The sequence below is a fragment of the Silurus meridionalis genome, chromosome 4, assembly GCF_014805685.1.
Source record: "Silurus meridionalis isolate SWU-2019-XX chromosome 4, ASM1480568v1, whole genome shotgun sequence".
In the NCBI taxonomy this organism is placed as follows: domain Eukaryota; kingdom Metazoa; phylum Chordata; class Actinopteri; order Siluriformes; family Siluridae; genus Silurus; species Silurus meridionalis.
In genome coordinates, this window is record NC_060887.1 from 14,065,241 (window position 1) to 14,083,320 (window position 18,080).

At 36.2% G+C, this 18,080-nt stretch overlaps 1 protein-coding gene across 1 annotated transcript; it reads right to left on the reverse strand.

The window, feature by feature from the left end:
* Positions 1–382: 382 nt before the first annotated feature.
* Positions 383–17,629, reverse strand: LOC124384899 (guanine nucleotide-binding protein G(olf) subunit alpha-like). Its single transcript, XM_046847888.1, has 12 exons — positions 16,802–17,629; positions 11,293–11,365; positions 8,965–9,019; positions 8,707–8,826; positions 8,172–8,269; positions 5,306–5,360; positions 5,054–5,127; positions 4,710–4,768; positions 4,474–4,594; positions 3,875–4,005; positions 3,118–3,185; positions 383–2,951 (listed from the first exon to the last, which is right to left on the reverse strand). Exons 1-12 carry the CDS (start codon positions 17,292–17,294, stop codon positions 2,805–2,807), a joined length of 1,494 nt encoding a protein of 497 aa, XP_046703844.1. The 5' UTR covers positions 17,295–17,629; the 3' UTR covers positions 383–2,804.
* Positions 17,630–18,080: the final 451 nt, after the last annotated feature.

Below are 18,080 nucleotides of genomic sequence, written 5' to 3' on the forward strand. Positions count from 1 at the left end.
CCATGTTAACAAAGATGACCCTGACTAAATGTGCTAAAATCAGGACCATTGTCTTAAATTTATCAAAGGTTAAGCCTTTAGGTTGATAATAAGATTCAGTTCAGAGTTCAAGTCCCTGCTCCAACAAGCTGCCGCTGTTAGGTTCAATTGCATAACCATCCAGTTCTCAAATGTCTTATAACTTTTAATCTTAAATTAGTTATCTGGAAACAAAACATCAGCCAAATGAGCTAACGTTAAAAGGCACCATGCACAAATCACATGGGAGAATGTCATGCCTTGGTTATATTGGATAAATGAAAAATCCCATTTTGTTTCCCAACACTACAGGCTAATACTCACCTCCTAAAGCAATATATGAAATCCAATTATATCACACACATCCTACAAAACAGTGTTTTATTCAATAGTCACACATCAGGGATCCTTGTCCTTACTTTGGGTTCTCGGATGCAAGCACAACGGCTTTTTATATTGCACACTCTCATTTATTCATTTCCACTCCACACATGCTTATCTATGTGTGTATGTACACTTCTTCACTGTATACATAGAAAGGCATGTATACACGTTAACACACATAATTAAACATGTAGAATTGTACATATAAATTTTTATATAGACCTATAAATTTACATGTACACACATTTATATGCGAGTGCAAACAGTGCACTCACACACACACACACACACACACACACACACACACACACACACATATTGCAATCATACTGAAAAAGGTCCCTATGAAAACACCTGGTTGTATCTTTTTGATCAGCTGATTTTTTTTTTTTTTTTTTTTTATACATATGTTTTATGCATGTTGCTCTTTTATGTTACACTAATGGGGTCAATTTGCATAATGTATACAGAATTTTTTTTTTTTTAGTTTTTTTTTTCTTTTTTAAAAACTAATCAGCCTTTTTATAAACAAAACAAGCAAACAAAACCAAAGGAAAGAACATTTACAGATTAGGTCCCCATCGGCAGTCGCTCCTGCTGACAGAATGACATCAAGCTGTACAGTGCAGTCAAAAAACAAACAAAAAAAACACACAAAAAACATACTTATATCTCAGCTTTGTTTACAGGTACAGCCATATTGAAGGCACAAAGATCTACAAGTAGTAGTTTTCTCTTCCCCACTTTTCTTTCCATAGAGTTGTACAAAATAACTTTTTTTTATAATAATCTGTGCAAGAGAAATGTCATCTTGCACTATCTGTACAAGTCGAGAAACAGAGGGTGGAGAGATATATATATAGATATATATATATATATATATATATATATATATATATATATATATATATATATATAAAATAGAAATAAAATGCATGGACAGACCAGAGGGGCTGTGGTTACTTTAACATATTCAGTCGACTGACTTAATAATGCTCTAACTCCAACATTGCAATGCTACATTGTGTGTATCCACCTGCAAAATAAACACAGTTTTAAAACCTGGTGCAAAAGTGCGTCGCTCGTATTCTTATTTACTTTATTTCCCAGTGTTCACCTCTTCAGTAGAGCAGAGACAAAGAGCAGCAGAGAGACCAAGAGGCCAAGAGGTCAGCGGTCACTATATGGTGCCACCTCCAGAAATTGGTGGATGCAATTGTATGTATGTGTGTGTGTGTGTGTGTGTGTGTGTGTGTGTGTGTGTATATATATATATATATATATATATATATATATATATATATATATATATATATATATATATATATACATATATATACACACACACACCCAACAGTTTACTGGCTACACCTACCATATAGATATAGAATTATCTATACAAATAGGGGTCTGAGCACCAAAGATGCATGAAACAATACAGTCTGTTTCTATTGATTAACCCCCAGTTTTCCTCATTCATTTGTATAAAAGATGCACCAAAAATGAGAAACAGCACTGTAATGTGTGGGTCTGGAAAAAAATTAAATAAGCCAGTTCACTGGGGTGTTGATATAACATTCACCCGATAATACTGCAAAAGATTTTTTTTTTTTTTTTACTTTTGACACTTGTTTAAACTTTTACATTCATCTATCTTTGTTTGCCTACTCTTTTGTCGCACTAAGGACATCTGGCTGTTGGGATGAACTATTTCTATTAAAATGTTCATTATCTTGAGTGTTGATAAATGTGCAGCTCTACATTAAAATAAACCTGTGTATTAAAAAAAAAACACTAGATCAAGTTCAAAGCCAAAATATTAAAGCTTTTCCTACTTTGAACGTAAAGAAACCAAGGGTAATGTTCTACAAGATGTTACCACTGCCAGGCTTTACTGTGGGGATGGAATGTTTATGCACATGTCTAATTCACTCATTCTGACTTCTGCTGAAGGTAAATTGCGTTGATTGCTGCTTAATAAAATGCCTTTGGTGTTTCGTTTCCACTGATCAACAGGGCAGAGGTGGGCCATAGCATGTTACCTACCGACAAAAGGTAAATGTAACTTTACAAAAGGGATCTATATAAGAGGTTTAGCCGATAAACTGTCAATTTGGTGAACATGTGCACACACACACACACACACACACACAAACAAACAAACACTCACTCACTTAAAAAGTAGCCAAAGGCTTAGAGGAATGACAGAAAGTAAAAAAGACAAAAATAAAAGAAAAGATCAGATTAACAACAAAAAAAATAACAAAAACTTAAAAATTATGAACAAACTGAGGCTCTGCCAAAAAAACCAAAAAAAAACAAGCCATACATATAGTCCATGGGTTTTGGCCTTGTTTAGGAGTGGGTTCTTTAAAAAAGTGCTCTGGCTTTTGTGAACCAGATTACAAAAGTTCATACTGCCGCAGGTGCATTCTCTGGATGATGTCCCGACAGTCATTAAATACCCGGCGGATATTTTCCGTGTCGACAGCGCACGTAAAATGAGGGTAACAGTAATGACGTCCGTCTCCACTTGCTGTGCTGATCCTCTGTTAGAGAGAGAGAGAGAGAGAGAGAGAGAGAGACAGAGAGACAAAGACAGACAATGCCAATGTTGATCTGTAAAAGTTGAACTTTTCCAGTTGACAAACATTTCACTACACAGAGGTCAGTATTGAAATACGAACAGCTCCGTCTGATCATTGGAACACCTACCAGGAATTCATCACGAATGAAATACTTGGCTCTCGTCACTCTTGGGTCTTCTCCTGGTTCCGGAGTGGCTGAAAAATAACAAACACAAAAAAAGACATGTTTTTCCCTAATTCTACTATTATCTTCTTACTTCTTACAAAGATAAATAGATGTGTTGGCGGTAAATGATTTTAAATCTTAAAAAAAATAATAATAATAATCCCTCTGTGTTACTGATTTGTTTCATTCTAGTTTGGAAAGTAGATCTGTGAAACAAACAAATTTTGCTGCCACAGTGGTGTAGAATTCTCGGTTGATCAAAAGATTGAGTACTGATTAATTTTTACGCAGCTGCAAATCACCTGCACTCCTTCTAATACCTTATCGTTTCTATGGTAACAACTTACACAGGGATTTTCCTTGTAGACGCCGTATATAACCTACAATTAATAATTAATAGATTATCAACGTTATTAATCAATGTATACTTTTCTCTAAGTAGATGTTTTTTTGACACTTTTTTTTTTAAAGGAGTCTTTACAGTCACGTCACATTTTCTGTCCATCGCACTTACCTTTTTTATACATTTTTTTCTTATTATCTTAAAGGCAGAGGGGGAAAAAAGAGAGTCTGGTGAGATAAGAACTGTTTATAGATGCTAGAATGTAAGTTTTGAGGGCGTTCTCCAACATTAAATGGAACTATAAACAGACAAAAGTATGACGTCTTTTAATACAAGTGTTAATGTCCAAAATGGATGCAATGGAAGTAGGATCACCTTCTTTTGGTATGGTGTAGCGCGCGTATTCTGGGAAATAGTCTTCGATTTTGGATTTCCCAGCTAATACTTTCTCTGCCAACATGTCCTGCTTGTTGAGGAATAAAATAACAGAGATGGTCCGTAACCACCTTGTGGGGAAGAAACAGAGACCAATGTCAAGAATGAAAGTAACATGTTTTCAGTTTCATGTGTCCTCTAGAATTCTTCACTTCCTTAGTTATTTTATGCAAAAAAAAAAAAAAATAGATTAAGTATTTTTTTGGTAATGCAATATGTGCAATAAGTATCAAAAATAATTATATATATTTTATTTGTTTCATATAGTTCGACATAATGTATTAACAAGAATTGTTCTTAATAAAAATGCAACAGATGCGAAACTGTTTCATGGATTGCAAATTAAATAACCATTTTTTAAAATGTGGGTTTTATTAATATACATATGGCTGTAACAATGCAGAATTTTTTTTTTTTTTTTTTATGAATAATTGACAAATAAAAGCAGCACTAGCAGTTAGATTATCCCATATCAATACACTGGACAGGACAGTTTGGGGGGAAAAAAAAAGAAAAAAATGTCTGGAGCTCAGAAGTACCTGTTGTTCCAGATACTGCGAAAGAGCTCGAGTGCTTCTCGTAGTCTGTTTGTGTTGTTGTCTTCTCTGATAACCATGTTGTAGCTGCTACTTGCCACCACGAAGATTATCGCAGTGACATCTGGAAAGTATGACACATCACTAATCATGCAAAGCAGACTTTTAAAGGCAGCTTTCAGAATTGAGCAAATTACAAAGAAAAAATTAACGTTTTTGCTATCAAAAATGAAACATACCGTTAAAGCACTGGATCCATTTTCGCCTTTCATCTCTCTGACCTCCAACATCAAACATACTAAGAGAGAAAAATACAATAAAAATAAAGCTCGATAAAAAAAAAAAAATAACCAGGCCGTAAATGAATGCATTCTCTCTAAAAACAAGAAAATGGTGCCCTCTAGTGGAGTATATTTTTTTGGGGATCAGTTTTTATTTCAATTAAAGTAGAAAACATGATTTTGTACCTAATCATGGTGCGATAGTTAATTTTAAAGCAAATAAAAATAAAAAAAATATAGAAAAAACCTTCACTACATGACATTTTGTTTACTTGTTTTGTAGCAACAGGAAACCGACTTACTGAAAGTTAACTTTGTCTACTTGAAACCGTGTTTCAAAAATCCCTGATGTCAAAACTCTGCAGCGCAGCAAGTCCTGGAACAAGAAACAAACAAGTAAACACGAAGCAACCAAGTAAATATGTGATGACTAAGCACAAGACAAGTGACAACATCACAGCAGATACTGCAAAAGATCTTATCTCTGCAGTCATGCTTAGTTACAGGCTAAAAGGAAATTGAGCTCTTGTAAAGTTTGTAAAATGAAAGTGTACCTGATCTGTTGGTGTGTAGTCACTTTGTCTTACAGCATCAATTCGGTCAAGGAAGCTATGAAGAAAAAACAATGAACATGGGCAATGAAACACTTATTAAAACATCCTGGAACAGTTTGTACAGTCCTAGCACCTACCCATAAATATGAGACACACATTCATATTGAGCACAGTAGCATAGACTCAATAATTAATGAAATGTCATGAAACAGCCATACTTCCTCAAAAGAAGAATTAATAGATTTCTAGTGTATAAATATAGACAACCTTAACTTATTATATTTCATGTAACTAAAAGCCTGAAAAACAAATGACCCTAAACAACAAATAAAAATATCCAACCATCTTTGCAAAACCTGTCTGCAAAACCTGTGCATCCAGGTCAGCTCTCTATAGTGCCTTAGAATTGCTAACATGTCTATTATTCAACTGAAAGATTAATCCGCTGATAAAAAATTACATGTCGACGACACTAATCCCCATTACCAACATTTTAATACAATCAGAAATGGGATGTTGTATGAACCTTCCCCACCCAATAATAAAAGGGGACTCAATGGGTCCCGAATGCAAGCTCTATCTTTGACTCTCATGTTTGTGGGGGAAGGCCGTCTCATATGAAGCTCATAGGACAAAGTTTGCTAACATTCACATGTTCTCAAGGCTCTGTGCAAACTTACGATTTACCATGTCAATTTATTTATTGTTAATAATATGGCCATAACTGCTTTATGCTGGTTGAATTCATGCTGATTTTAATGACAAATTTGTTTATATTTTAAAAAACAAAACCATCTGTGGGCAGGAATGGATGAGATTAGTCAATGAGCTAGAGTTTCCACAGGTGTAGGTTTGCCGAGGGTGTCTGGAAGAATGGGTGTCTGGTCAAATATTCTGCTCAAGTGGCCAAAACTAGTCAATAGTGTTTCTGTGGAAAACACTGTTTACAAGTGGGATTGATAAGTGTGAGTAGAGAAGAATTGCTATGATTGGTCAAGCATGTCTGTGAGACTGGTCAAAAAGCTCTGCAGCAGCATGATGGATTGTTATTGACCTGAGAAACTGGGTGGTAGTGGTTAAGTTTGTCTGAGGGAGAGGGCAGAATAGGCTGTATCTGTATCTGAGGAAGTGGGCAGGGGTGTCTGCGGGAGTGGGCGTGGCTAGTGAAGCGTGCCTGAGAGAGTGGGCGGGACTGGAGTGTGCAAAAGTTAGCAGGATTGGTCATGAGATTTTGCAGCAATGGGTAAATAAGCATAAGGTTTGATTCTAGGGATCGGGTTTAAAAAGCAGTGCTCCACACATATTATTCCACCCTGCAGAAAAAACTAATCTTTAACCAACTAACTAAATCCCTCCAGTTAAGAGAGACTGCTCTAACATTTCTATAATCATACACACACCCAATTCAATATCAGCAAACCTCTGCAGGGACACAATGATGACTCATACTGGGACATTTTACTAGCTTGCAAATAGACTGTAACTGTCTTTCAACCTAAAACAGTCACATTAGTGCAGGGCATCATGATTTATTTCATTTCCCGAGCTGATCATCTGGCCAGAATTGATAAAAGTGGACATAAACATGTTCCCATCCATTTTAGATTCGTCCTCATTAAATTTTTTTTTTTTTATGACTGGTCCAGGTTTCTGGAAAATGTCATCAGTTTGTTAGGAATCGTCTGTAATTGGGACTCAGCTATGTAGTCGAGTGTAGAGTAATTGCACGCATGAGATCAAATGCTGAAGTTTCCACTGTTGCACCATCCCCTTGACAAATTTTACTCTAATAAATTTAATCTGTGTCTAAGATTAATTTGTTCATTCCAGTCTCTCTCTTTTACACACACACACACACACACACACACACATGCACAATGTACCTTAGCTTCGCTTCCTGACCTTCCTTTGTTTACAGCACATTGCCAGGATACTCACTTTGATTTGACTGCACGCACACACACGTGGCCACTCAAACAGTTTGTGCTCTGCAGTGCAGTTGCTAAAAATAGACACTGTTTGCTCTGGCTCCATGGCGCTTTTATATAAGCTCTGGGAGGGTGCCATGAAGAGAGGGGATTGGAGATAGAACAACTATACACAACACGGCCACTGGAAAATCCAGCATTGCTTCACTCTCTCTCTCTCTCTGTCTCATTTCTGTCTTTGAATTCTCACACACACTCACTGTCTGGCTTTCTCGAGGCTCGCTCTTGTTTAGGAAACCCTGATTAAAGGTTTGCCTGGGAATTAAGATCCTGTGGGACCATGTACATTTGCTCATTTATTTTCAGCAAATACAGAGTCACTGGATTTAAGGACTGATTTGAACATTTCTATATATAAACAATGATAACCCATATTTACTCGCACAAAGAATTAGCAATCGAAATATAGAATAAACCAACTGTTGGAAAAATTACTAACAATTGGGGTTTATTTGCAAATTATTTAACATTTCAAATTTATCCTTTTATAGTTGCATTTAATGTTGCAAAACATCCGCAAACAAGGTAGTTCCTGTTATCTCTTGAGTTATAGAAGTTCTTGTGTTAAAAAAAAAATGCAGGTTGTCACATAAGAGCAAAGTCTCCTATCATAAAGACAATGGTGTAAACCTTTTTTTTTTTTTTTTTTTTGGTTGGGGGGAGTGGGTTCAGGACTCTGATACTGAAGACTCGGTTCATGAATGTTAATTATGAAATATCGAAAATATAATTGAATACGTATGGTTGAAATTACATGAGCTTCTGCCATACATGTCTCAGTGACTTACTTGTTATTCTAAACTATTCATTTTGAATAGGAATACATTTAGCCCCCAGTCCTCATTCACATATATCAAACGAAAGGAAAGAGAACTTACTAATGTGCACAGTCTATGAGCTGGTACTCGTTAGACCTCTCGTAGCATGCTTTCACTCCTTCATCATCCCAAAGTTTCTTGGCATGGTCAAAAAACTCCTGTGCAGAAGACACGAGCTGTATAAATAAACTGTCAAGTCATGTCTGGTCAGTATTAAACTATATGTATAGTTTACATGAGTGTAGAGAACCGCATATGACCGTCTTCATATGGTGATATCGTAGTGAAATACACTAAGCCTTGCTTCCAAGGTTCTGCGTTACCTGGGATGTATCATGCATTATATGCGTTCTGTTCAATTTAATATGTCAGTTTCATCCTGTGAAAATGCAAAGCACTAAAGTATATATAATAAGTGTAAAATATGACCAATAAAAAATAAAATAAAATAAAATACAAACAAAATAAAGCTCTCGAGATTTGCACGAGAAAAATAAATAATATTTCGCATAAACTTTTTATACCATAGCACAATTTAATACATTTTCCTTAAACCTGATTGCCAAGCTTTTAGATCATCCTAATGTGCTCTTACCGGTGGAAGGTCATAATCCGACAACTGTGCTACGCTTTTGATGAAATCGATCCTAAACTGGTCCTCCGGGTTGGCGAGAGGGACAGGTGGGATTAAAGTGCTCATTGCAGACACTATGGTCTAAGACACAAATAAAAAAATTGAATAATGAGTTGTACTATTATGGGAAAATAAAACATTAATATGAAATGCTCACTCCAGATTTCTGTCATGCCACAACTTATAACATATATAAACAAAAAATAAACCAGCTCTTACCACTATAGCATCCCTCACATTTCTCCGGATGTCTATGATTTTCTGTCTCTTTTCTCTGTTTAAAAACAGAGCAGTTTTAATTGGATTTTTTTCAAAGATAGAATACAGTAAATAAATTAGTTTCCATTTTTTGTAGAAGCCCACTACAACCATAACTCCAAAAAAGTTGTCATGCTGTGTGAAATGTAAATAAAAACTGAATTCATGGATATGCAAATTTTTGTGAACCCATATTTTATTCACGACAGAACATTTCAAATGTTTAAACTAAGAAAATAAGGTACATTTTGAATTGACTGCAAACATCTCAAAAAAGTTGGGACAGGGCCAAGTGTACCACTGTACCATCCCATCAACAGTCCACATACGCCTGGAAACTGAGGAGACCAGTTGCTGGAGCTTTGAGAGGTGGTAGCTTAGTGGTTAAGGCTTTGGACTCTGGATTGGAAGGTCACAAGTTCAAATCCCAGCACCACCAAACTGCTACTGCTGGGCTTTGCTATAAATGTATAAATCTTGTCGCATTCAAGTTTGATACAGGATTCAAGCCTCTTCTTTGTCATATTTGTTTCATGATGCGCCAAATATTTTCAAATGGTGAAAGGTCTGTACTGCACACAGAATCTTCTATAACAGCATGCTGTCGTAATAGATGATTGAGCATTGTCTTGCTAAAATATGCAAGGCCTTATCTGAAAAAAAAAATACTGGGTGGAAGTTTGTTTCCCTTTTGGATTAAAAGAGACCGAAAGTAAGGCACCTCGACTGAGAGCACGTCATGCTGCCTCCCAGAGTAGAGGAAGAGAAAGAGAGAGAGAGAGAGAGAGAGAGAGAGAGCCCAGCCTCTGCACGCGAGAAGGTGGAGGCGCTTCAGCCAACAAGGCGGCTACCCGTTAATGATCCTTCAGCAGGTTCACCTACGGAAACCTTCTTACGACCTTTGCTTCCTCTAGATAGTCAAGTTTGATCGACTTCATCGAAAAAGCCTGGATTGAAAGCATAGTATATACCTTTCAGGGCTGATGGTGTCTTTCCAGATGTGCAAATTGCCTGTTCCATAGACACTAATGCCATACCATCGGAGAGGCAGGCTTTTGAACTGAGTGCTGATAACATTCCAGATCACAGAACAGTTTTCCACTTTGCCTCAATCCATTTTGAATGAGCTTTGGCCCAAGGAAGTCAGCAGTGTTTCTGGATTATGTTCACATATGGCTTCTTCTTTGCATGATCGAGCTTTAACCTGCATTTGAGGATGGCACGGCAAAGACATGAGATATTCAGTGTCTTCGCAATTTTATGCTGAGGAACATTATTCTGAAATTGCTCCATACGGTTTTGCTCAGACTGGTGAAACATCTTTATTCTGAGAGACTCTGCCACTCTGAGATAAACATTTTTATACCCAATCATGTTACTTACTGGTTTCCAGTCAACCTAATTAGTGCACTAAGTAACACTTAGTTTTCCAGCTTTTTTTTTTTTTTTGCCCCGTTTAAATTTTTTGTGATGTGTTGCAGCCATCAAATTCAATTCTACCTGATTTTCTTCCTGAAAAATGTATACATTTCCTCAGTTTAAACATGTATGTTTATAGTGAATAAATTATGGTTTTATGAGACATTTTTAGAATTACACAGCATTGTACATTAATATTGGAAAACTTGAAACTTGGGCGAAGCTACTATTTACTAATTAGCCTCATGTGTTTTAATTAAATAAAAGCCTAATCAGCCCCTTCCACACGTATTTATCTGGCTCACAAGTAAACTACGACAACAACACAAATTCACATAGATAATGTCATAAAGTGAAACTAAAGTCTGTCCAAATGCAAATATTTTCACGTCCTTTTTCTGGCAGGTAAATCTTTTTTGCATGTCTGGCTCGCTGTTTTTTTTTTTTTTTTTTAAAGGAAAAAGCTTAGTATTCAGGTCACTCCTATGTCACAGCAGAAAAAGATTACAGATAAACCCTATTAAACTAAAGCTAAATAGAAACCTCAAGTTTAATTATTGTAACAAAACTACACGTTAACAGAAATTCAAACTACTAGTAATAGAATTACTGAATCAGGTGGATGCTAATAATTTAATAATATGATGATATTAGTGACATTCAAATGATTTACTTAAAATATTTGTTCGACTAACTTTCAAATGTCACAACATTAAAATATACGGAAAGAAATAATGACAAATAAGAGGAATTTTTTCCACCCCATGATCATCAGCAAATGTATGCAACATTGTGTTTAATTTGTTTTAATAATATAATATATATGAGCGTACAAAGCAGGAACATTTATGTCAATAAAAGTTGACTTACTCTGTGTTAAAACCATTCACATGAAGAATTCTCATCTGTTTCACAATGGTGCTTTTTCCTGATTCTCCAGCTCCTACACCATCAAACAAAGTAGACCATTAGTAAAAAGAGTGTTTAAAAACGTTTTATAATTTCAGATCATGGCAGATCATGGATACAGACAATCCTTGTTCTAATTAAAAGCTTTAAGAGACAAAACAAAGAGGCTACAGGGAATGATGTAAACACGGGAATCGGATATGGGCCAGGTGTTGTGTATATGTAAACAGACGGGGTCCAAAAAAACAAAAACCAGAATGTTTGAAATGTAATTTTCCTAAAACATTTAATAAAATATATCATGGTTGTGACCTCAAATGTAAATGCAGCCAGACTGATGGGACACTTTATTTTGTCCAGATGTGATTCATGATCAATATTGGGACAGGAAACAAAAATCATTGCATGACAGCGATGATAGATTCAGAATGAACAGCAGTTTAATGAGCAGTTATTGAATATGTTCAGGATGTTGTGTAGTTAGACCAGGGAAAACCTGAATTGTTTGGAAAATTCACCTGGAACATCTGGAATTCCAATATGGCCAAGCAGATCCATGATTACTGCCCTTGTTCTTGATTAAAACAATGTCAATATACATGTCTTCTCCAAAAGTGTTTTTGTTATACAGTTACTGGGACATTTTCAGTCACACACTGACACTAACAGGGGCTGGGCTGGGACCTACAGAAACCACCAGCAACTACACGCTTATGACCAGCAGTTATTTTAGCGCTTTTTTAGCGCAGCGTTTATAGGGATATTTTCAATAATGACGGATGAATAAACCCGTTATAAACACACCAACGCTGTTTAAACCCCGTTCCTCGTTACAGTTAAGTCTTGTACCACACTGTACAACCTTCCTCTCCTATGCTACTGTTTACTGTCGTCCATTAGCTTGTGTTAACACCCCCACCCCTCCCCCCCTTCCTTTCCGCTATGGTATCGCCCACATTCATAAACGACCAAACATCCGGAAAAGGGGTGTTTTCGCGACAACGTAATCCTTCGCCTAATTGCGCACTAGGAAAAATAATATATTTTTTTCTTTATCAGTCGCTCCATAGACAATTCACAGAGAGAATGTGCAAATATTTAACTCGATATCATTCTTATGGTTCTGTTATGGCACTCAGGGAAAAAAAGGGAATGAAAATGTGTTCTACATGATTATCTATCGATCTCTCTCTCTCTCTGTTCTCTGTGTGTGTGTGTGTGTGTGTGTGTGTGTGTGTGTGTGTGTGTGTGTGTGTGTGTGTGTGTGTGTGTGGAGCTAAGCAGTGCCAAACATTTGAATACAAGGATTCATGTGACAGAATGACAAAATCACAGACTTCTATTTCTGGACTTTTCACATGACTCCAAGAAAAATACTTAATTTTGCTAGTCTCCATGTCAGCCTGTACCACACCACAAACCCGCAAGTCTAGAAAAAACACACTGTGTGTCACTTTTACAAAACAAAAAATTATCAGCAAATGGTGCATTGTTGATGAGTTACTGTAAACTCCAAGAACTTGCTTATTTTATTTGTATTTTCTAACACCATAACATATCCCAAAACATTTTATCTTCTTATAGAAGACTGGCACATTGCCACGTATACTTTTTATCCATTTATAGTTACACTTGTTGTTGTGAAACATTGGGTAAATGTTTCCCAAACCAGCATCTCCAACCATCCTCTCTCTCTCTCTCTCTCTCTCTCTCTCTCTCTCTCTCTAAATTAATACGTTTTAAAAAGCTTGTTATATTTTTAGAAAACACAGAGCAAAATTTCCGTCTCTGAAAAATCGGAACAATGTACACTTAAGTCACCTTCCCTAAATGATAGGGAAAATTCTTTCAACAAATACACGCATTTTGTATTTTAGCGCTTTCTGTGGTACTACAGAAATATAGAATAGTACAATCATTAGAGAATACTCAACAGTTTCTAAACAGAGGAACCAATCAACCGATCAGAAACGTTTGACGATGCAGCGCTATAATGTATGTACAAAGAAGATGTAGACCTAAACTACCATCTAAGATTTTACAAATAATTATCCTGTCAGTATTCAGTTCGCTCATTCGTCAATTACCTGCCAAAGTTTAAAAAAATCCCCACAGTTGAATTTTGATGATTTATAAAAATGTACATTCTCAACATCACTTCTGAGGAGTACTATCATGTGCTTTCTGTTTTCATTTTTTTTGTTGTTAATCCTATTGTACTAGCATTTATCTTTCATTTAATATTACCTTCCTGATGAAATCCTAACCCTTCCTCGTTAAGCTTGTCACACGAACCCCAGTCCTGACACGGTCTCATAACACAACGACTAAACAAACAAGGTGTCACAACTATTTCCAAATAAGCATATCTGATCTATTACACATACTGTAAAAATCCAGCTTGTTCCATTTTTTACATTTTGCATAACTTAATAAAGATTCTGATGTGCATTAAGATATTCAATGTGTAAATGAATTCCAAAGAGACGGCTATGATCAGTCTATACTCTGGTGTGTATAGAGAGGCATTTCTTTTAAAACAGGCCCCTTAATTAAATCCTTGGTTTTACAGTCTATTTTATAGCTTATAACTTCTCACACTGTTTGAGATAAACCTAAATAAATTTGCCTAAAAACTAGACTAGACTGTATAGCAACATGCCACATCCATGTCAGATTATAAAGATCCTCTAAAGATTAAGTATGTTCTGCGTAGTTTACATCATTAATCAGCATTATTCGGAAATCAGCTCACGCAGACTCGTGTAAACACAAATTGATGTAACAAGGACATTGTTTTCTGTTTAGCATCATGTTTAGTTTAGGCCTTAACATAACCATTACTGTATTTGAGTTTGGGGTCACCTTATACTCTCCTCATGTTGGTGACTTTTAGGTTCATTAAAAAAATACGACTTTTGACGGTGTGAAAAATTTGTCGTTAACTGTCTTTTTTTTTTTCACAGTCGCACTCACTCACCTGACACTATGTGTTCTTAGACCATTGACCTCAACGTCAGAGTATTTATGCAATTTATGACAGCAAAACCAAGCCACGATTCATAAATGCTGCACCCTGGTCATGGTGAGATTTAATTAAATGAATCAATTGAAAATATAACTTTTATTTTTTCAAGTAAATGCTGTATTGATGTGGATAAAATGGCTCTTTCAACAAGATATTTGTACTTAACAATTAATTAAAATGATTTAAAACAACAACAAAAATTACAATTGTGTGATCCAGTTATCAGTATTTCATGATCATTCTTTGCCCTATGCATTAAAGGAACTCCTGAAACAAAGTTCAACCCTAGTGAATGATAAAACCTAGTAGCAGGAGAAGCAAAGTTCAGTTCTGCAGATACGCTGCAAAACTGCAAAGTGGGAGCGAATACTTGACTGAACTGGATGTATAGATTTCTCTGCTAGGCATTTTTTTTATTCTGTAAACTAACAGCATCTTGTGTCATAGATGGAAAAGTCTACTTATTACACAGCTACAAATTAAATATGTTTATACTTAGTTTCTTTTGTGACGCACCATTTAACAGTGACACCACATTTATGAGAAATCCAGCAAAAACATAAAGGATACCTGAGTGCAAATGGACAAGTCCCAGAATGCAATGCAGCTACAGAACCCAGCTAGAGAGCGATCTTTGAGATGACGAGTACGAAGACATTGAAGTCAGTTTTAGCAGGAACGCTTTGGAAGTGGAATTACTTAAACATAGTTTACAGATGAGGAAGTGAGAGGACTAGACAGACTGCATCAATATCCCACTGCTGCAATTTTAGAATAATTGTCTGAACAATATTTACGAAACTGTTGAAACCATATAAAACAGTGACATTTCTTTCCTCAAATCCCTGCTTAAACCTAACCGTTGGGAATGTCTATTCACAAAGATACAAAATTATCTTGTATCTGCAACATTCTTAACTATACACCTTGATGCTGTGTTTCTGGCTATTCATTCGAGGTGTGGAAAACCACAACACATCCAAGTTTAGTTTAATATCAACACCTAGTCTTTTTTCAGAAAGGTGGACTTGGGTCATACAGGTTTTAGCAAACCTGAAATAAAAGTTAGCTCAATCTAATTATAATGATTTCGCTTTGCTCATGTCAAAACGTATTCCCTGGCTGTATTTTATCATCTGTATCACTGATGTGCTAGCTTTAAGGAACTCTACACCTGCAATCAGCATACATTATTAAAAAACCTTATGTTAATACAATATTTAATGCTTTCTATTATAATCTCTATAATCGTTTAATCTCGTCTAGTATGATTTAAGGTCTATGTATAACCAAACACAAATAAGACACTTCTTTAAAAAACTGTATCACTTTATTGTGGCCTTTTACATTGTAAATATTTTAAATACTTTATTCTAAAAAGCTTAAATTAGAGGAACTAGGGTAGTTGGGATTCTGTAGGAATACATAAATAATCAAATATTCATGATTCTGATGAATGATTGTTACAGCAAGAAACCACGTTCTTGCATTTGCACTATTATAACTTTGTACATTGTCAATTTATGTCTTGTGTCTTTGTCTATATTTTCTTATGTACTTAACCTATGCCATAGACTACTTTAAGGATTCACAGAGTAAGAATATATTTTATAGTGTAAAAATGTTTCCTGTACATATTACAATAAACTCTTGACCATTGAGTGTGTTATACTTTGGATGATTTTGTTATATATTTATTGATGTTATAGTGTATATGCTCAGGCACCAGGCACATACTTTTTCGTCAAATAGATGATAGTAGACATGAAGTTTGATTTTATTTTGATTGTATTTTTACAGACATATCAAAACTAGCAGGAGAAAAAATACTGCAAATGATGTATGATGTATCTCTCAATTCAAAGTAAATGATATAGGACTTAACTCAAACACCTAAAGTAACCTGTCAAAGGTTTATGGATATATATTTAATCTAAGTTTAATATTAAACAATGTCATAATACAACTTAAATTGAAAAACCAATTGTGTTAAAATACTTTTACGACTTGTTTGTTTCCGGCTTTGCTAGCAATGTGACGTCGGCGGTCACGTGACCACTATCATTACGGCGTCACTATTAGGGTTTTAGGAACAGTATAAACTTGTTATAGTTCAATTAGATAATAATGATGATGATTTTTGTGAGCGTCAAAAAAAAGAAAGAGTTTCATTTGGTCAGGCTGAGAGAGGATGTGTGTGTATGTTGCGTAATGGTTTAATCAAGAATGAAAGATAGAAAGAAGGAAAGAAGGTCAGCTGCTAGCAGGATCAGATATGAGAATATGAGCTATATAATACATACGTACACACATTTTATATATATATATATATATATATATATATATATATATATATATATATATATATATATATATAGAGAGAGAGAGAGAGAGAGAGAGAGAGAGAGAGAGAGAGATACATGAGAAATGTAATGATCTTACCTAATAAAAGCAGTCGGTGTGTTTGTTTGTATTCCTTTTTCAGTTCTTTAAGGACGCGGTCAATATTTTTACTGACTTTCCGCGCCTCCTTCTCGGCCTCCTTTTCCTCCACCACCAGTTTGTCCCAGTTTTTCGCTTTCTGGCTGGATGTAGGGAGGAGGTGTAGTCTCCGGCTGCGGTCCTTGCCGGTTCCCGTGGCCTTGCCTCCACCGTTCTGGATAAGTGCTCCATCCGCGGTGGCGTCTCCGCCGAGCCTGCGATCCCCGATGGGGATTTTGCCGGCGTCCCACTGGTGCGTCTGGCCGCCGCTTAATAGAGCCGAAGAAGCCTTGCTGCCGCTGCTGCCGTTCCCTCCGGACTCTCCGCGCTGAGATTCCCCAACACGCGACGGAATGAGCAGATCCGGCGGCTGCTCCGTGTCCGAATTCGCGTTGGAAATGGTTCCGCTCAGATCCCCGAATAATCGGGGACGCAGACTATAACACAGCCCCATGTTACACCAAGTGGCCTAATAATAATAATAATGATAACAGTAGTAATGATAATAACAATAATCCATAAAAAGACGAAAAAGGCATGAGACGGATGAACCAAATGAGCACATCCTCAAACCCTCAAAGCACTAACCCTGTCCTACATCCATATCTAAAGCCCAGCAGATGATCTCCTCACATTTCTGCCTGTCATTTTGTGTTTCTCCAGTTCAACCTACGCTTTAAGTCAGTAGATCACCTGATGCCTTTGCGGACACTGCAGGTCCACGTTACCGTAAATCACCGAAAAGCGCACCCAGCAAAGCGAACAAAGCAGCCCAGTTTGTTCTACAGCACAGCTTCCCACATCTGCTCTAGCACAGCTTCCCACATCTGCTCTGGAACCAGGCCCCCTGCCCCAACACATTTACTTCACCTCAATAATCATTAGATCCATCAGGTGTGTAAGGAGCAAACACTCAAATAAACGTGCATGGTTGTGATGGTTGATATATTCACTGAAATGCAATTATTTTCCAAATAAGACTGACAAGCACAAGCTATCAGATTATTACCTCTTTTAAACATACAATATTTCATAATTATAAGATAAGTGAGGAATAAAACACAACAGAACACAATGTTTCAGGCAAATCATCAGTGACACGGTGGTGTGATGAGTAAGCAGTATAACTCTTACCACCATCAGGAAGATTATTTTCTAATAACAGGACATCCTGGACTGTTTTATTCCTCTTAAACCACAGTAATCTGTGAGCCATCATGCACAATTTTTAGCTATAATA